Raw genomic sequence first — 21446 nt, 5'->3', positions numbered from 1 at the left:
AATTTTCTCATATATATGCAGCCCCTCTCAGCAATTTTGGGTTGGCTTTTATATAAAAGTTGTGCTGCCATGTTTGGATATGAATTTGTTGCTCAAATTTACTAAAACTTTTCCTTTGTGGCTATCATGAATGTTTTGATGGGTGGCTTCCAGTGTTATAATGAGCTCATTCAAAAGATACTACTTACAGGACTGGAGCCTGGAGCTGTTGATGTGTTTCTTGATTTCATTTACTACTCAGGTGGTCCTCTACCTGACGAACTGCTCACCCAAGTTAAGGTTAGGCATCACCCCACATGATGTCAAATTCTATTTCTTTTAGCCTTTCATGAAGCTGGTTCTGCATTTCTATGTATTGTTTTCTTCTTTCTTTGAAGTCAAGGTTTGTGTGTTATTTTGTTGATATAATTTAGAAAATTTTCTGCATCAGTATGCAATCGTTCTTCAAAGCATTTTCTTTTACAAGATGTTATCAGTTGTTCTTTATCCTTATTCAATTTCCTTAGTGCTATTCAATTTTTGCTCATGCCTCATCTTGAAATAAGTTTTTTCTAATGGAGTTATTTTGTTATAACCAGGGAGTTCATGTTTCAGAGGACTTTGTTGCCGAGCAATTGAGGTCCATGATTTCTGATATGTAGGTTGCTGTGGTAAGTGACAAGCACTCAAAAGCAAGTTATGATAATGATGGTGGAAAAGGATTCATGTAGCTGACCCCAATTAGTTGGGATAAGGCTTAAATGATGATAATGATGGTCTTCCTTATTTTGCTTTAGGTCACTCAGGTTGGCAGCTGGTATACAGGAAGTCAAAGTTGAAATGGTAATTGGTTTCCTTTATTCGCTCCCTTTTTATACATGCAAATTGATTTTCACATTCTGTCCTTCATTTGATATGATTGTGTGCCAGAAAATGATGCCCATCCCAAGCATTACAACAAATATGATGTTGAACTGTGGTGCCAATTATTTCTATTGTTAGTTATTATGTTGGAGGTAACTTCGATTTTTTCCAGCTAGCGATATTGACGGATTCATTGAGCTAACTGGATTATATACAGGAACAAGGGTCCATTCAGCTACAAGTCTACTTATACTTCTAAGATGTGAAACTATAGATGAGCCTGAGTCTCTTCTTTGTTTCTTATCTTTGTTGATCTGTCCTAGGTTCCATTGTCTTTCATATGGTTGATAAATTATTAGATATGGTGGCAAGGCAGCTCAATTGAGTAGTTGCCTTGTAACCTTGCATGCTTGCATTGATGTCTTCATCCTTGAAGAAGCTTTGCATTGATGTCTTTATTTTGCACCCATGTATGTGAGTGGATAAGTGATGCCATTCTTGTAAAAATTTTGCAAACCATATTTGTTGTTAGTTTCTTTTGATTCATTTTTGTCCTTACACTCGGATTTTTCTTTTGCTTTTGAAGGTTTGCCAGGACGTTTTTACATGGAAAATGCAAACGGAAATCTTGTCGATACTCTCATGTTTTAGCTCATGGAATGCCTCAGGTCAAAGATGCATACTTATGATTTCTTCATTGTGATCTGGAAATTTTCATTTGTATTGTTTCATGTCTTCTCTTTAAGCCTGCTGTGTATTTCTTGTTTAACAAAAAATTATTTCATTTGCTTAACAATTAGATGAATGTAGTAAGTAGTAACTGTGAGTTGGTTCTCCATGGATGGTGCTCTTTGAGGCAACATTTAGGTCTCAAGTGTGATCCCAATTTACCTATCCACAGAAAAAAGGGGGAGGAAACTACTATTTGGTGGAATATACAATATATTGGAGTTGTTCTCCTATGCTTTATTGGCATGGAGGGAGGGGCTGGAGCTGGCTGGACCTTGTGATATTAAGAAATAATTCGAGTATTAAAAAATTATGAGTCTTAATGCTTTCTAAATGTCCAACCAAGACTTAAAAATTGATATAACAGAAAATATTAATCCAAACATGAAAACATGACACAACAGTTTCATGTTTTTATGTTTTATTTGGAGAATTCATCACTATTGCTATGTGCAACATTTTACCTCTCTGTCTGAGTTACAGTTCATTTGCAGCAACATGGAGCACCTATGAAGTCTCCTTGTTCTCGGCGTCAACTTTGAGATGGTACGTTGTAAGGTCATAGGATCCAGCTGCCTATTGTGTTTTCTAAGATGTTTATGTTTTTCTTGTAATTTCAATTGATGCTTCTGTTGGTGATTGGAGCATCATGATGCTTTTATGTGATTAGATTCCCATAGTTCACTAATTTTTCATGTTCAACTTGAATATAAAGAAATTGTTGCTTATTTTATATTTGCACTCAACGACACATACATTAGAGCTGGAATTGAACATGGATGCTTTACTCTAGGAAAGCATTGATAGGTTGTCCCAACGACATATCCAGATTCCTCTGTTTCTCTCTGTTTTCTTCAGCTTTGCTCTTGAAAAAGAAAAAGAAAAAGAAAAAGAAAAAAAAGATGTTGTCCGAACTAGCATTAGATCAGATTAGTTTTGTAGGAAACCAGAAGCCCATGTCCAACCCTGGCATTCCAACCATAGACCTGTCAAAACCCAAGTCCAAAACTCTTCTTGTGAAAGCCTGTGAAGAGTTTGGATTCTTCAACCATGGCATTCCATTAGAGTTCATCGATAGGTTGGGAGCTGAGGTTGTGAAGTTCTTCTCCTTACCTCAACCTGAGAAGGAAAAAGCTGGCCCTGCTAATCCGTTTGGGTATGGAAACAATAGGATTGGACCCAATGACTTGTTCACTCCCAAGTATAGGGTTGTGATGTAGTAATAAACTCGGTAAGACCGAGGTCGAATCCACAGGGACTGATACCTGTACGTTATCTGAAATCAAGTAGAACTAGAACTAGACTAAGATGCGATCTAAACAAAATAGAATTTAAGAAATAATTGTGGAATAATTAAAACTTTAAGGAATTCAGAGGATGGAATCTAGGGATTCAGAGGATCCACTTGGAGAGATCAGGGAGATCTGCATCAAGGATTACAGAATTCAAACTGAACTTGCTTGATTTGGTTTTCAAGAGATGAAAGGTGTATGAATTAGAATGGATTCCATCATCTAACCATGCCTAGGAGACAAAGCAAACAACAGAATTAAACTAATTACCAATCAATCAACCATGTATGAGGATCAGGAAGGGTACTGTCATCCTACCATGCCCGTGGGACAATGGTGAACAACAGGGCTTCCTGACTTTACAAACATGAAAAGGGGAAAAAGTAATACTCAAAATCATCGCAGATCCATTGTAATTTTAGTCACAACAGACCATTAAAGACAAAAAGTACATTCCCAGAATAAAATTAAATCAACATCAATTCAGTCTAAACAAAGGCGCAAGCGAAGACTTATCCCATCACGCTACAAGCTTCACCTCTTAGCCCTAGCTAAGAGGTTTAGCCACTCATGATTGGCCTAAACCCAAAACAAATAGAAAGGAAAAGAAAATGAAAAAGAGAATAAAATGAAGAAAAATTCCTTATCTTTTCTCTCTCATCTTCTCTCCCTGTCTTCTTTTCTTCTGTCTGTCCTCCAATCCTCAAAACGCTGCCAGCCTTTCCGCACTTCCTGGAGAACAACCACCGTCCAGCCGCACTCCTCTCGTGCACAGCAGCAACTCTCCACGTCCCTGTCTTTCTCCCAAGCCGTGCACAGCAGCAACTCCTTCAATCCTCCAAACTAAGCCCAGATCGCTCAAACCCGTAGCTCCCTCCTTTCCTAGAATGCTGCCTCCGTATATCCCTCTCCCTCCACGTTAGGCTCCTTTTTAAAGATGGAAAGCCCTCTCCAGGGCTGCCGTGGAGTCCTGAAAAGATCAGGCTGCGAAACAGTCCTTTCGCAGCAAAAACATCCTGCCCTCGTCACGCAATCCGAAATACTAGTCTCCGCGCTTCTTCTTTTTTTTGCTTTCCTTCCAAAAGGACAACGTCCCCTGGGAGATTTATGGCCCACCTACATGATGAACGGTTCAGATCAGCCGCCCGACCGCCCCTAAAGGTGTACAACTCACCGTGAAAGTCGGACGGCGTCCGGTTGCGAAAACAGGGTAGCGTCATTGACGCTGTGACGATGGTGGGCCCCATTTCACTATCTTTTTGGAAAATCCGATCCGTCCACTGCGTTCTACTCGAAAAATCAGCTGGGAAGCACTACTTTTGGTCCTCATTTCATGTGGCCCACAATACCTTCCACTCCACCGTCCATCTTCCGTTTGGACGGTAATCTTCCTGTTATTACGTTCATGGGTCCAAAAGGACACCTAGGTGAGGCTTATAGGCACCCTTTGGACACAATGGAAGGTTCTGATCATCAGCAATCAGGATGGGTGGGTCCCACAAGCATAACCGATCGTCGGCAGCGTTACGCTGCTGCGTAAAATAATAATAATTGAGTTTGAGTCGGTCAGCGCCTGCTGACCGACTTTGTTATTTTCTATGTTCGTCCGGTGCACCCGTGCACCTTGCACGTGCACTGCATGTGTGGATCCCATGGTGATGTTTGTAAGAAATCTGCTCCATCCATCTGTTTTGACACGCAGTTTAAGGCGTTGAGACCAAAATTGGGGTATATCCAGATATCAGGCGGGGCCCACATAATGATTAAAGGGGCTGATCTGTCCGTTGGGCCACTTCCACAGTGATCCAGGAGCTGAAATTTTACGTGTACGGTTACTTTATGGTCCTCAGGCCATATATGGAGTTTCGAACTGATCGGATGGTGAGAACCCTATGATCTTGCATTCTGGACACTTTTCAGGCCACTTGAGCTTCAATTCCTCGATTTTCTTGGATCCCTGGCGTGCAAATCTATCGATCTTGGTCTCCTAAGGTCCGTCCCATGCTTTAGTGTCATCAGATCGGTAAATCCATGCTTTTTAGTGTCCTTTCCCAGTCCAAGCTCATGAAGACGCCCTGCATCACAAATACAATTAAATTAGGCTATTAAACGGTGTCATGCTTGTAAATCCATACAATAAATGGGTCTGATATGCAATATTTGACCCTCAACACAACCCCCAACCAGCATTTTGCTAGTCCCGAGCAAAGTATGCGAAAAATAAATTGAGAATTACAGGAGAATTTCTATGAACTCGAGTGATTTTGGAAAACAATCTAGATATTCAGAAGTCAACAATTCATGAATGTTGGGCCTTACTCTCTCCTAGACTCAAACACACGGTAAACTTCATTCAAAGTATTAGTCCCTTAATTAGAAATAATCCTAAACATTGAGTTCCACAGATGTAAAGTGCACTCCCAACTTTCAACATTAATATTCAATTCTTTATTTCAGGATATCGTTGGTAATCAACAAGAGATTTCATAATAACCAAAGCTTGCCTCAAAGATCATCTTTTCATTCCTTCTTTCTTTTTTTTTTTTTTTTTTTTTTTTTTTTTTTTAAAACTAAGAAGGGGAATGAAGTCCACACTTATAGGGAGCAAACCTATAGTGAAGATTCTTTGCCTAACCTTTTTCAACGGTATCTCTTCCTTTTAATTGATCTTGATGGGCAATTGTTCAAGTTGGTTCCTTCTATGCTTACTGATCCCCAAATTAACCCTTCAGTTTTAAACTGAAATCTTGATGTGTAAGCGAGATGTGACATGTGAAATCATGACTCAATCAATGTTTACAACTTCTAATCATGGATTAATAATTAAACTTAACTGTGAAATCTAACGAGCAACTGAATCCAAGAGCAGTAAATCACCAACATTCCATATCCTGTGATTCTAAATCAAAGATGGTTGTCAAATCACTTTGAATTCACCAGAAAGTCCAGAGAAAATTTAAAAATTTTCACAATTTTTGATCAAGAAAATAATGATATGGTAATGAATAATTCTCCCACCCCCAACCTAAAAGCTACATTGTCCTCAATGTAAAAGATATGAGTATGGAATGCGCATAGAACAACAAAAGTAAAGAAAAAGTGAAGGGAAGATAGTACCTGAATGATGAATCATGAGAGACTTTCAAAGAGATCGCAGCATGGAATCCAGTCAGCACGAGAGAGAAAATAACACAAAATTAACAAAAATAAAATCCTACCTATACCACTTTCGCAGGTGCTCTCGATTACATTTAGCGCATGCAACAAGCCTTGAAACCCCTAGGTTACCCCTAGTGGACGAGTTGTAGTCTCGTGAGGGTTTGCAGTAATGTTGCCCACAAACATTGAACTTGCTAGGAAAATGAAATAAGTTGCAAAGCTGGGTTGCCTCCCAGGAGCGCTAAGTTTGACGTCTTCAGCCAGACTAAAGCAACTACCATAATCCTATGAAAGCGATAAACCTACCTATACCTCCATCAGACTAGGAGATCAGTCCTGGTAAACAGGATCAGTCAGAGGCATGGACATGTCCTCTGAATCAAATTTCTCGACAAATGGCTTTAAACGATGTCCATTTACTTTAAATTCCTTGCCATTGTCGGGATCTCTTATCTCAACGGCCCCATGAGGAAAAACAGTAACAATAATGTAAGGGCCGGTCCAACGAGATCGAAGCTTACCCGGGAAGAGATGTAATCGAGAATTGTACAAAAGGACCTTCTGACCAGGCGTGAATGATTTTCGCAAAATGTGTTGATCATGAAACGCCTTCATCCTGTCCTTGTAAATTCTCGAATTCTCGTATGCGTCGTTCCGGATTTCTTCAAGTTCATTCAATTGAGTTTGCGTAGCGAGCCAGCGTTGTCTAGATTGAAATTAAGATTTTTGATCGCCCAGTATGCCTTATGTTCCAGCTCCACAGGCAAGTGACAAGCTTTTCCATAGACAAGTCTAAAGGGAGACATTCCAATAGGGGTTTTAAAGGCAGTACGGTATGCCCATAAGGCATCGGTCAATCGGATTGACCAATCCTTACGATCTGGGTTAACCGTTTTCTCCAAAATGTGTTTAATCTCCCTATTGGAAATCTCAGCTTGTCCACTTGTCTGTAGATGGTATGGGGTGCTCACCTTATGAGAGATACCGTATTTCTTCATTAAGCTCTCGAATGGTCTATTACAAAAGTGTGAGCCCCCATCACTAATGATGGCTCGAGGCGTTCCGAATCGAGAAAGGATGTTCTCTTTCAGGAATTTAATGACCGTGCGATGGTCATTCTTTCGACACGGAATCGCTTCAACCCATTTAGTGACATAATCCACCCGAGCAAAATATACAGATTTCCAAACGATTGGGGGAATGGTCCCATGAAATCGATGCCCCAAAGAATCAAATGCTTCAATGATAAGGATGGGATTCAAAGGCATCATATTTCGACGGACAATGCTCCCAATTTCCGACAACGCTCACAAGCTTTGCAAAACTCATGAGTTTCCCTAAACATAGTGGGCCAAGAAAAGCCACACGCAGATCTTGGCCGTGGTCTTTTTAGCGAAAAGTGACCACCACAGCCTGTGCGAGTGACAGAAGGAGATGACGCTCGATGCTCATCGTCCGGTACACATCTCCTTAGAATTTGGTCCGGGCAATATTTAAATAAGTAAGGATCATCCTAGCGAAAAAGTTGCGCACCTCGGTGAAAAATTTCTTCTTATCTCACGCAGTCTAATGGCCGGTATAGCACCCGTAGCAAGATAATTAGCAATATCAGAACCAAGGTGAATGGGAGACTCTGAACAGTTGTTCATCAGGGAACATATCATCGATATGGGTCGCCTCAAGGGAATCGGAGGTATTAAGGCGAGAAAGTGATCGGCCACTACGTTCTCTACTCCCTTTTTATCTTTAATTTTCAAATCAAATTCTTGGAGTAGAAGGATCCATCTTATCAGGCGGGGCTTAGAATCATTCTTAGAAAGAAGATACTTGAGTACCGCATGATCTGTATAGATAATGATCTTGGATCCGATTAGGTAGGACCTAAATTTGTCCAAGGCGAACACTACAGTTAAGAGTTCATTTTCCGTAGTCGAGTAGTTCACTTGGGCAGGATTTAGAGTCCTACTTGTGTAGTGAATGACGTAGGGCTCTCTTGTCTTTTCTCCGGCCTAGACCGCCCCAAGAGCATAATCAAGCGTCGCACATAAGCTCAAAAGGAAGGTTCCAATAGGTGGCCGCATGATAGGTGCAAGGGTTAATGTGCCTTTAAGCTTGGTGAAAGCTTCCGGGCATTGCTCAGTCCACTCATACGGAACATCCTTTTCAAGAAGATTACATAATGGACGAGAGAGGAGACTAAAGTCCTTTATGAATCGCTGTAAAATCTGCGTGTCCTAAGAACGATCGCATGTCTCTGATGTTCTTGGGTGGAGGTAGGTTAAAGATAAGATCGATTTTTGCCTTATCTACCTCGATTCCCTTGGACGAGATGATATGCCCAAGGATAATTCCCTTCTGAACCATGAAATGGCACTTCTCGCAATTAAGTACCAAGATCTTTTCTTCACATTTTTTCAGCACACATTTAAGACTTTCCAAGCACTTGCTGAAAGATGGACCGTAAACAGAGAAATCGTCCATGAAGACTTCTAGATATTGCCCCACCATATCAGAAAAGATACTAAGCATACATCGTTGATAGGTGGCAGGGGCATTACATAGTCCGAATGGCATCCTTTGGTAGGTAAAGGTGCCGTAGGGACATGTAAATATAGTCTTTTCCTGGTCTTCAGGGGCTATCTCTATCTCGTTGTAGCCCGAATACCCGTCAAGGAAACAGTAATAGGAATGACCAGCTAACCTTTCCAGGATCTGATCAATGAATGGTAAAGGAAAGTGGTCTTTCCTCGTGACGGTATTCAACTTCCTGCAGTCAATGCACATTCTCCAACCAGTAGTGACTCTAGTTGGCACGAGTTCATTATTAGCATTGGCTACGATGGTGATTACGGACTTCTTAGGAACCACTTGAGTTGGACTCACCCATTGACTATCAGATATAGGGTATATGATACCCACGTCCAATAGTTTAAGAACCTCGGCCTTAACTACTTCCTTCATGTTTGGATTTAGTCTACGTTGTAGTTGCCGAGCAGTTTTTGCATTATCCTCAAGATATATGTGGTGAGTACAAATCGAGGGATCGATTCCTTTCGAGGTCCGCTATCGTCCATCCTGTGGCTCCTTTATGCTCAATGAGAGTAGATATAAGCATACTCTCTGTTCTTTCTCCGTGGGCAGAGATCACCACCGGGTATGTCTCATCTTGACCCAAATATGCATATTTCAAATCGAGGGCAAAGGTTTTAGGTTAGCTTCGGCGGCTTGAGGTTAGACGGTAAAGGCACTACATCAGTTTGGGGCAACTCTTCAAATTGTGGCCTCCATCGGTTAACTTCAAGTACCGGTGCAGTATCAAGTAAGGCGCACGTCTCCCTAATCATGTCATCATCAAAATCATGGGAGTGGGCCAGGCACGTCTCTAGATGGTCGGAGGATAAGGTCAGAGGTGTCGTATTTTCCACGAAAGAGTCAATCATGTTAATGTCGTGGAACTCGTCATCATCCTCTGAATTGCTGCCGTTATTGAAAAAAATGTTTGACTCCAATGTCAAATTTCCAAAAGACATAGTCATGATACCATTCCTGCAATTGATAATTGCATTTGACGTGGCAAGGAATGGACGTCCAAGAATGACGGGAATCTGAGTGCTCATGTTATTGATGGGTTCGGTGTCCAGGATGATAAAGTCTACAGGGTAGTAAAATCTATCAACTTGGACCAACACATCCTCAATTATCCCTCTTGGTACACGAACAGAGCGATCAGCAAGTTGTAGTGTGGTTAGGGTGGGTTTTAATTCACCCAAACCTAACTGTTTGTATACCGAGTAGGGAATCAGATTGACGCTTGCTCCTAAGTCAAGAAGTGCGTGATCAATTCGATGGTTCCCGATTACACATGATATGGTTGGGCTACCGGGATCCTTGAATTTCTGTGGCACGTCTTGCTTCAGGATGGCACTCACTTTCTCAGTCAAGAAGATTTTCTTTTGAATAATTTTCCGTCTTTTAGTCGTGCATAAGTCTTTCAGGAATTTAGCATATGAAGGTATCTGTTTAACGACATCAAGTAGAGGAATGTTGACTTTCACCTGTTTCAACACCTCTAGGATATCCTGAGAGTTAGAGAGAGGTTTTGGTGAAACCAACCGTTGGGGGAATGGAGCAACTGGCTTCTCTAGAAGTTCCGGTTCCACTTTTTGTGGGACATCACTGGATCCATCATTGTTGTCCTCTTTTGGTTCTTGAGGCTTGTCGGGCCTAACCGGAAGAGTTTTGTCAATGATCCTCCCACTCCTAAGAGTGGTGATGGATTTAGCATGTCCCATCTGATTTGAAGAGCTGGGATCATTATTCTCGTACTGTGGTTTAGGATTGGGGAGAGGTTGTGCAGGAAGCATCCCCTTTTCTATAACCGTCATACGAGAATCTATTTTTTGCATGAAATCTGTGATTCCCCGCATTGCCTGAGCCAGCTCTTGTATGGGATTTTGAACTGGTTCCTCTTGAGGTTTCACTTGATTTGGATTTTGATTGAAGAAACCTGGAGGAGTCGCCGTTTGTCCATTCCTCCAACTAAAGTTTGGATGATTTTTCCAGCCAGGATTGTATGTGTTGGAGTTAGGTCCAGTAAAAGGTCTTTGATAGTTATTTACGGCATTGGCTTGTTCATTCAACACTCCTCGAAAGGCAGGTATTGTAGGACAGTTTTCAGTTGTGTGAATGTTGCAATCACAGATGCCGCAAACAATTTCATTGACCTTATCCTTCTTTCCTTCCATGGCCTCAACTTTCCTTATGAGCGTAGTCACTTTACACTTGAGATCATCCTCTTCTTTCAAGAGATATAATCCACCCTTCTCCTTTAATTGAGTTGGCCTAGACGTGGTGTTCGACTTTGGGTAATAGTCCCAAGATTGTGTTTTTTCGCAAAACTATCGAGGTAGTCCCATACCTCGTCGATATCTTTATTAATGAACTCTCCATTACACATTGTCTCACCATTTGGCGCATGGAAGATGTCACCCATCATAGAAAAAATTTATAATGCGCCACGTTTCAAATCCGTGTTGTGGGCATGAATCGACAAATCTTTGAACCTTTCCCAACATTGAAAGAATGTTTCATCTTCCTTTGGGCAAAGTTCATGATCGCTTTCAAGGGTAATCGCTTTATGATGTGGGAAAATTTTTTTATGAATTCCCTCCGCATGTCGCTCCATGTGCCAATGGATCTAGGCGTTAATGAATGAAACACGTCTTAGCCTTCTTTTTAAGGAAAAAGGAAAGAGTTTCACTCTGTATCCTTCGATACATTAGGAAAACATAATGTAGCTATTATCTCATCGAACTCTTTCAATGTAAAGATGGACTTTCAGATTCAAGTCCATGGAATTTGGGAAGGAGTTGGATAACTCCTGGCTTGATGTCCATTTGTCCTGTGTTTTCAGGAAAAATCATGCATGAGGGCGTACTCACTCCCGCCGGTTGTAGAAAATCTCGTAAAGTACGAGGCGGGGGTGCCTGTTGCACCTCATTTTCATCCTGGGTATCCTCCACCCTGGGTGGAAGTAGAGGAGGTTGGTCTTCACCATAACTTCACTTAACTCAGGGGATTTTGAGCGGTGTCTAGTCCTCGCGATGGATAGTCAACCCCTCAACCAATCCTCCTTCAGTTAAGAGACGTCGAGTGTCGTCACGGGCCCACTTGGGCATGAAAACACTCGCAACCCTCAATTAAAAACCTAATCCTAAGAAAGGAAAAGGAAATCTAGAAAGAAAGAGAGAGTTGGAAAGAAATTACCAAATTGGAGTCCTAAGTTAAAAACCTGCAAAATAAAACAAAAATAAGTTAGATTCCTAAAAAGAGAAGAAAAATAACAGTAAATTAATTTCTAAAAGAAGGAATTCTTAAAAGAAAGTGGAAATTTCTAAAGTAAATTAGGAAAGATCTAAACTAGAGAGTAGATTATTAAAAGAGAACTGAAAGATAGGGAGTAGGGAAAGAGCTTACCAAATTAGAAATTTCTATCTTAAAGGCCTACAAAATAAGAAGGTTAGTTCCTAAAAAATATTCTAAAACAAATTAGGAAAATAAATTAGATTCTAAAAGTGCTAGAATTAGAAAATTTCTAAAATTTAAACCCTAATTCTAAAAATATGAAAAAGTAGAGAGATTAGGAAGGAATTACCAATTGAGAAACTTATGTCCAGATCCTATAAAATAGGAAACAAGTTAGTTTTGAACTCAAATAGAAATAAATAAATAAATAAAACTAAGGTTAGTAAAACTCTAATCTTAAACTAATCCTAAAACTAATTAATTTCAGAAAATCGTAACCGTCAGTCCCCGGCAACGGCGCCAAAAACTTGTTCACTCCCCAAGTATAGGGTTGTGATGTAGTAATAAACTCGGTAAGACCGAGGTCGAATCCACAGGACTGAAACCTGTACGTTATCTAAAATCAAGTAGAACTAGAACTAGACTAAGATGCGATCTAAACAAAATAGAATTTAAGAAATAATTGTGGAATAATTAAAACTTTAAGGAATTCAGAGGATGGAATCTAGGGATTCAGAGGATCCACTTGGAGAGATCAGGGAGCCTGCATCAAGGATTACAGAATTCAAACCGAACTTACTTGATTTGGTTTTCAAGAGATGAAAGGTATATGAATTAGAATGGATTCCATCATCTAACCATGCCCAGGAGACAAAGCAAACAACAGAATTAAACTAATTACCAACCAATCAACAATGTATGAGGATCAGAAAGGGTACTGTCATCCTACCATGCCCATGAAGCAATGGTGAACAACAGGGCTTCCTGACTTTACAAACATGAAAAGGGGAAAAAGTAATACTCAAAATCATCGCAGATCCATTGTAATTTTAGTCACAACAGACCATTAAAGACAAAAAGTACATTCCCAGAATAAAATTAAATCAACATCAATTCAGTCTAAACAAAGGCGCAAGCGAAGACTTATCCCATCACGCTACAAGCTTCACCTCTTAGCCCTAGCTAAGAGGTTTAGCCACTCATGATTGGCCTAAACCCAAAACAAATAGAAAGGAAAAGAAAATGAAAAAGAGAATAAAATGAAGAAAAATTCCTTATCTTTTCTCTCTCATCTTCTCTCCCTGTCTTCTTTTCGCACTTCCTGGAGAACAACCACCGTCCAGCCGCACTCCTCTCGTGCACAGCAGCAACTCTCCACGTCCCTGTCTTTCTCCCAAGCCGTGCACAGCAGCAACTCCTTCAATCCTCCAAACTAAGCCCAGATCGCTCAAACCCGTAGCTCCCTCCTTTCCTAGAATGCTGCCTCCGTATATCCCTCTCCCTCCACGTTAGGCTCCTTTTTAAAGATGGAAAGCCCTCTCCAGGGCTGCCGTGGAGTCCTGAAAAGATCAGGCTGCGAAACAGTCCTTCCGCAGCAAAAACATCCTGCCCTCGTCACGCAATCCGAAATACTAGTCTCCGCACTTCTTCTTTTTTTTTGCTTTCCTTCCAAAAGGACAACGTCCCCTGGGAGATTTGTGGCCCACCTACATGATGAACGGTTCAGATCAGCCGTCCGACCGCCCCTAAAGGTGTACAACTCGCCGTGAAAGTCGGACGGCGTCCGGTTGCGACGTTGTGACGATGGTGGGCCCCATTTCACTATCTTTTTGGAAAATCCGATCCGTCCACTGCGTTCTACTCGAAAAATCAGGTGGGAAGCACTACTTTTGGTCCTCATTTCATGTGGCCCACAATACCTTCTACTCCACCGTCCATCTTCCGTTTGGACGGTAATCTTCCTGTTATTACGTTCATGGGTCCAAAAGGACACCTAGGTGAGGCTTATAGGCACCCTTTGGACACAATGGAAGGTTCTGATCATCAGAAATCAGGATGGGTGGGTCCCACAAGCATAACCGATCGTCGGCAGCGTTACGCTGCTGCGTAAAATAATAAAAATTGAGTTTGAGTCGGTCAGCGCCTGCTGACCGACTTTGTTATTTTCTATGTTCGTCCGGTGCACCCGTGCACCTTGCACGTGCACTGCATGTGTGGATCCCATGGTGATATTTGTAAGAAATCTGCTCCATCCATCTGTTTTGACACGCAATTTAAGGCGTTAAGACCAAAATTGGGGTATATCCAGATATCAGGCGGGGCCCACATAATGATTAAAGGGGCTGATCTGTCCGTTGGGCCACTTCCACAGTGATCCAGGAGCTGAAATTTTACGTGTACGGTTACTTTATGGTCCTCAGGCCATATATGGAGTTTCGAACTGATCGGATGGTGAGAACCCTATGATCTTGCATTCTGGACACTTTTCAGGCCACTTGAGCTTCAATTCCTCGATTTTCTTGGATCCCTGGCGTGCAAATCTATCGATCTTGGTCTCCTAAGGTCCGTCCCATGCTTTAGTGTCATCAAATCGATAAATCCATGCTTTTTAGTGTCCTTTCCCAGTCCAAGCTCATGAAGACGCCCTGCATCACAAATACAATTAAATTAGGCTATTAAACGGTGTCATGCTTGTAAATCCATACAATAAATGGGTCTGATATGCAATATTTGACCCTCAACAATGGTGGTGTGGGCTGGATTGAGTATCTCCTCTTTCAAAACAATGCCAATTCCATTTATCAGAGATCTTGGGCCATTTCTAGAGAAAACCCAGAAATCTTTTGGTAAGAAAATCCAACCATTTTCTCTTGTAGCTCAAACCCAATTGCATTTTTCAAATAGCATTAGCTATTTATAGCTACGATTCTTCAACTTGGAGCTTCTGTTTTTATGCAATAATACTTTATGTTTTGATGAAATGACCTTTTTTTTTGGTGGGTTATTTTTCAGCTCTGCTGTGAGTGATTACATATCAGCTGTGAAGAAATTAGCTTGTGGAGTTCTTGAATCTTTAAATGAAGGGCTGAAGGTTGAACCAAGCTTAACTGGTTTTGGAGAACACACTGACCCTCAGATAATATCAGTTATGAGATCAAACAATACATCAGGCCTTCAAATCTCTCTCAGTGATGGGAGCTGGGTTTCAGTCCCACCTGACCACAACTCCTTTGTCATTGTTGGTGATTCCTTGCAGGTATAAATCTGCATAATGATGCTTCTTTTTCTTCTTTCTATTTAATTCCCAAGTTTCTCTGTTTTGAAGAATGGGCTTAATATGGTGTACCCAATTGAGAATGGGAGAGCAGCAGTATTGCAAGAGTTGTGGTGAAGTACAGTTGCCATCTCTGGAAGGAGGCTAGGTTGCTTGGAGTTGTTTGAATCATGGGATGAGGCATCAACCTTCACGTTGCTAACCATGTAATCCTTGTTGACGGTTTGTGGAACCCTACTTATGATCTTCAGGCTCAGGTTTGGAGGTCTGACATAATCGAGATATTTATTTTCTAAAAAAAATTAATGCTTAATCTTTTGGAGCGCAGTTTTCTTGTTGTTCTTTGTTTCTAAAATGTATTGCTTTCTTGCAGGTATAGGCAAACAAAGCCCGTTTATGCATATCGTTTGATGGCACATGGAACTATGGAATAAAAAATATATAAACGGCAGGTACAGACAAAACAGGACTACTAATAAATTGTGTATGAGGCTTTACTTAACCATCTCATTTTATTTTCAAATCTTTCTTCTACAATCAAAGTTTGGAAGAAAATGTTTTTTTTTTTTTTTTTTTTATTGTGATTTTTTGTTACTGCAACAGGTGACGAGAGGGACTTGCTGTAAAGGGTGGTTGATAGGCAACAAATACATCGGACCATTTTTAAGATCTTGCATCTCTTGGATTTGTATTTTAATTGATGGGACATAATTATGATGATCATTTGTTAAGTTTTCAGGGAAAATGATATTCTTTACATTATCTTATTTCATCAGTAGCGGACCTAATTTTGGCTATTTACTGTATATTTAGATCAGTTACTTATTCAGCCTTTTGAGCATCCAAACACATTGATATTTAGTCTAGTTTCATATTCAGCCCAATCTTGTGAATGTGTTTCTTATTAAACAATCTTGTGAATTATTTTTTGAATGACTATCAGGTGTAAGATATTAAAAAAAAAAAAACAAAAAATCTGATTTATTTTCTAAACTAAAGATATTTTAGCGATGGACCAAATCCGTCGTTAATTTCTGAACGTTGAAATAAACGACGGATTTGAGGTCCGTCGCTCTACTCATGATAGCGACGGACCTTATCCGTCGCTAATATTTTTAATGACGACGATTTTTTCGAATTTCAGCAACGGATTTTTTATTTTTTGCGACGGATCTTATCCGTCGCTAATATTTTTAATGACGACGATTTCTTCGAATTTCAGCGACGGATTTTTTATTTTTTGCGACGGATCTTATCCGTCGCTTATTAAACGACGGATATTATCCGTCGAAAATAAAAAATGACCCAGTAAACAACGACGGACGAAATCCGTCGTTTATTTGGTTTTACGACGGATTTGATCCGTCGTAATCAGTTCTGCCCACCAGAATGAACGGACAAACAAGAACCCAGCCAGTTTCAAAGATCATGTGGGCTATGTCCCACATGAGTTTTGGATCAGGATTTGTATTTCTTTTTGGGTGCATGGTGAAAATGAAGAGGCTCACCAGATGAGCGATTCGGATTTCACAAGCACATCATGGGTGGGGGACCTCACACGGCTCCATTACCATACGATTGGAATGTACGTGATCATTCCCCTATATGAAATTTGAAGATGATAATGTTGAGATGTGGAGCCACATCTGCACAGGGCTGCTCGACCAGTCGAATGCCCTGCTCGACCGGTCGAGTGGCCCACTTGACCAGTCGAGGGCTGACTCGACTCAAAGTCGAGCGAGCAGTAGTTTTTGGATCCAAGGTGCTCGACCGGTCGAGGCCCATGCTCAACCGGTTGAGGAGCCTACTCAACTAGTCGAGGTTACGCAGATTCATTTCCAGATTTTACACGGACTGCATAATTTTGAGGCAGTTTTCGCAGAAGTGCGGAAGGGAAGTTGCCTAAACTATAAATAGGAGTCCCTAGGGCTTTTCTAGTGTTATCGGAGTTATTCTAGGGTGTATGCAAAGGATTTTTTCTATACATCCAAGGGCAAGAGGTTAATATATTGTTTATAATCTCGTTTTCTTCATAGTAGAAGTTTACACCCGTGGTTTTTTTTTTTTACCCTTGTTGGGTTTTTCGACGTATATCCTGTCTTGTGGTTTTGTTTGAAATGTTTTGATTCTTCTTCTAGATTATATTTCTTTCTGTTTATCGTTTATTGGTGAGACTGGAGATTAGATCTCGATTCACTGCGTTGTTGGCATGCTGCGCAACAACTGATAGCAAAGCTATTGGTTTTAATTTAAGTGGGAGTGATGACGGAAGAAGGGAAGACTAGAATTGAGAAGTTTGATGGTTCAAACTTTGCCTTTTGGAAGATGCAGATGGAGGATTATCTGTATCAGAAGGACCTCTATATTCCTATAGGAGAAAAAGAGAAAAAACTAGAAAAGATGACAGATGATGAATGGTCTTTATTGAATCGGAAGGCTTTAGGAACGATCCGACTCTCTTTGTCTAAGAGCGTTGCCTTTAATATATCCAAGGTAAAGACCACAAAAAAATTAATGGAAGCCCTAGCTACGATGTATGAAAAACCCTCAATGTCTAACAAAGTTCATCTTATAAAATAGCTATTCAACATTAAGATGCATGTCAAATGGTGGGAGCGTGGCTGAACATCTAAACGAGTTCGATATAGTCACGAACCAATTGGAATCCGTTGGCATTGTTTTTATGACGAGGTCAAGGCGTTATTGATTTTGTCTAGTTTGCCAGACAGTTGGGATGGTTGGGTGATTGCTGTGAGCAATTCCTCGGGGTCGACAAAGCTAAAATTTGATGATGTGGTCGGTCTAATTCTCTGCGAAGAATCTAGAAGAAAGGTATCAGGAGTTTCAAGGGATTCAGGGAATGCTCTAAACATTGAAGGATGAGGAAGATCGCTAAACAAATGAGGCAATAAACACGGACATTCTAAATTGAGGAAGAAGTGCAAGGGACCAAAAGACAAAGCCGGGTATTAATATTGCGGGAAGAAGGGGCATATGAAACGTGATTGAATGACACTTAAGAAACAAGAAGAAAGCTCTCAAGGCGGGAAGGATTTGATGAATCTATCTGAGGAGAGTAACACAGAGGCGTTGATCTTGTCTCTTGATGTGAGGAATGAGTCTTGGGTTATAGACTCGAGTGCTTCGTTTCATGCTACTTCATGTTAAGAAGTTCTGCGTGACTATGTGTCAGGTGACTGTGGGAGAGTCTACCTAGATGATGATGAACCGTGTAGTATTGTTGGAAAGGGAGACGTTTATATAAATCAGAAAGACAGAACAACTTTGAAATTGAAGGATGCCAGACATGTACTGAGTTTGAAACGGAATTTGATCTCAGTAGGATAGTTGGCCGATACTAGATATATGGCGACATTCACTAGTGATTCTTGGAAGATCACAAAATGTGCCTTGGTGATATATTGAGGCAAGAAGGAAGGTACTTTATACGTGACTTCAGGATTTTATAATTCACTCGCAGTCGCATCAACTGGAGTGAATGGGCAGTTATGGCATCAGAGGTTGGGATATATGAGTAAGAAATGGATGAAAATGCTATTGTCAAAAGGGAAGCTACCAGGGTTGAAGTCTATTAACTTGGAATTCTACGAGGACTGCGTGTATGGCAAGAAGAAGAGAGTAAGCTTCAAGAAAACAGGATGCACTCCAAAGACGCATCCATTGGAGCTCGTACACACTGATGTGTAGGGACCGGCACAGGTATCATCTCTTGGTGGCTCACGATATTTTGTTTCTTTTATTGATGATACTAGTAGAAAACTATGAGTCTATTTCTTAAAGCACAAATCTGATGTATTTGATGTATTTAAGAAGTGGAAAATTATGGTAGAAAACGAGACAGGTAAAACAGTAAAATATCTCAGATCAAATAATGAGGAAGAGTATAGTAATAAGAGGTTTGAGGAATATTGTGCAATAAATGGAATCAAACATCACAAAATGATTCTAGGGACACCATAGCAGAATGGTGTGGCTGAGCGCATTAACAGGATCATCCTTGAGCACGCCAGGAGCATAAGGTTACATGCAGGGTTGCCTAAGACATTTTGGGCAGATGCTGTGAATACTTCCGCATATCTCATTAATAGAAGTCCCTCAGCACCATGGGATGGTGAGCTATTAGAAGAAATGTGGATTAAGCAAGAAGTGAACCTTGCACATCTTAAAATGTTTGGTTACACTTCATACGTTCACATTGATGCAGAGCATAAAAATAAATTGGATGCGAAGTTCAGGAAGTGCACGTTTTTAGGCTACGGGCAACATGATCTTGGCTACAGGTTTTGGGATATAGAGAACAGAAAAATCATCAGAAGGAAAAAAGTAGTCTTCAATAAAAAAGTGATGCATAAGGACAGTGTGTAGTAAAATAAGTCCGATGAAAAAGAATTCATAGAGTTGGAAGAGTTACTGAACACGGGTGTTACAACGCCACAAAATGATCATGCACAGGAGCATTATGAGGCAGAGCCGCAGACACCGGTTGTGAGGAGGTTTACTCGGGAGAGGAGACCCACAGTCTGATACTCACCCTCCTTACATTATCTACTGCTGACAAATAATGGTAAACCAAAGTATTTTAAAGAGGCATTACAGTTAGATTCACGGGTTAAGTGGGAGCAGGCCATGGATGATGAGATGGACTCTTGAGTCTAATCGTACATGGAAGCTAGTCACTCTACCTAAGGGTAAGAAAGCTCTTCGTAACAAGTGAGTTTACAGACTGAATGAGGAGCACGATGGTTCGAAATGGTACAATGCTAGATTGGTTGTGAAAGGGTTCCAACAAAAGGCAAGTATCGACTTCACTGAAATATTTCACCAGTGGTGAAAATGTCCATGATTCGTATGGTCTTGAGTATAGTGGCTATAGAAGACTTACATATAGAGCAGCTAGTTGTTAAGACAGTCTTTTTTCATGGGGACTTAGCCGACAGGATACGTGACACCAGGAAAGAAGAACAAGGTGTGTAGACTGAAGAAGAGTCTATATGGCCTGAAGCAGGCCCCAAGATAGTGGTATAAGAAGTTCGACAATTTTATGTTGGGAAATGATTTTAGGAGATGTCATGCAGACCACTATTGTTATTTGAAGAAGTTTGATACGTTGCACATCATCCTTCTTCTGTACGTTGATGATATACTTGTGGCCGAATTAGCATGAAGGACATCTCAGATCTCAAAAGACAACTGTCTAGAGAATTTGTCGTGAAGGATTTAGAAGCTGCAAAATAAATTCTAGCATGAGGATAAAGCGTGACAGGAAAAATAAGAAACTGGTTTTGTTACAAGGAGAGTATATAGCCAAGGTACTTGATCGATTCAGTATGGGAGGTGCTAAGCCAGTTAACACTCCATTAGCCAACCACTTCAAGCTTTCTAAGAAGTAAGGTACAAAGACGCAGGAGGAACGAGACTACATGGCTAAAGTCCCATACGCGTCAGCTATTGGGAGTCTCATGTATGCTATAGTGAGCACGATGCTAAACATTGCTCAAGCAGTGGAAGTTGTTAGCAGGTTCATGAACAACCCCGAGAAGGAATATTCGGAAGGTGTGAAGTGGATCCTTAGATACTTGGTAGGTACTGTGGATTTAGAGTTGTGTTATGGCAGATTGAAAATCAAGCTACAAGGCTATGTAGATTTAGATTTGGTAAGAGATATCGACAGCAGAAGAAGCGCAACTGATTATGTCTTTACTCTGGGTAGTGTTGCAATCAGTTGAGTCTCTCAGTTACAAAAGATAGTATCTATCAATACAACAGAAGTAGAATACGTCGTAGCTACAGAAGCATACAAGGAGATGGTATTGATGCAAGGTTTTATATAAGAGTTGGATAAGAAGCAAGCAGATTGCAAGCTATACAGTGACAGTCAGAGTGCAATACACTTGGCTAAGAATTCAGACTTTCATTCAAGAACCAGCATATTGACATCAGATATCACTTCATACATTCGTTACTGGAAGATGAATCGATTATTTTGGAGAAGATTCATATAAGTGAGAATCCTGTGGATATGCTGACCAAGGCGGTCACACGGGAGAAGTTGAAGCTATGTTCAGCTTTGATTGGTCTTCAGGCTTGAAGACGGAGAGGTAGTGCACTCCGAATGTAGAAGACGAAGGTTTATGCTGATGTGTTTCCAAGTGGGAGATTGTTGAGATGTGGAGCCACATCTGGATAGGGCTGCTCAACCAGTCGAGTGGCCCACTCAACCAGTCGAGGGCTGGCTCGACTCAAAGTCCAGTGAACAGCAGTTTTTGGGTCCGAGGTGCTCGATCGGTCGAGGCCCATGTGTAACCAGTCGAGGAGCTTGCTCG

The 21446-nt window shown here is 40.8% G+C and overlaps 1 protein-coding gene across 1 annotated transcript; it reads left to right on the top strand.

The window, feature by feature from the left end:
* Positions 1 to 126: 126 nt before the first annotated feature.
* LOC131233766 (gibberellin 2-beta-dioxygenase 1-like) lies at positions 127 to 15556 on the top strand. The gene is made up of 9 exons (XM_058230555.1): positions 127 to 279; positions 579 to 637; positions 777 to 822; positions 1430 to 1511; positions 2431 to 2749; positions 14567 to 14674; positions 14841 to 15084; positions 15154 to 15367; positions 15476 to 15556. Exons 1-8 carry the CDS (start codon positions 127 to 129, stop codon positions 15217 to 15219), a joined length of 1077 nt encoding a protein of 358 aa, XP_058086538.1. The 3' UTR covers positions 15220 to 15367; positions 15476 to 15556.
* The last annotated feature ends 5890 nt before the right edge of the window (positions 15557 to 21446 follow it).

Source organism: Magnolia sinica, chromosome 18 (assembly GCF_029962835.1).
Source record: "Magnolia sinica isolate HGM2019 chromosome 18, MsV1, whole genome shotgun sequence".
Classification (NCBI taxonomy): Eukaryota; Viridiplantae; Streptophyta; class Magnoliopsida; order Magnoliales; family Magnoliaceae; genus Magnolia; species Magnolia sinica.
The sequence above is the reverse complement of the archived record's forward strand: the minus strand, read 5'-3'. Positions and strand labels throughout refer to the sequence as shown.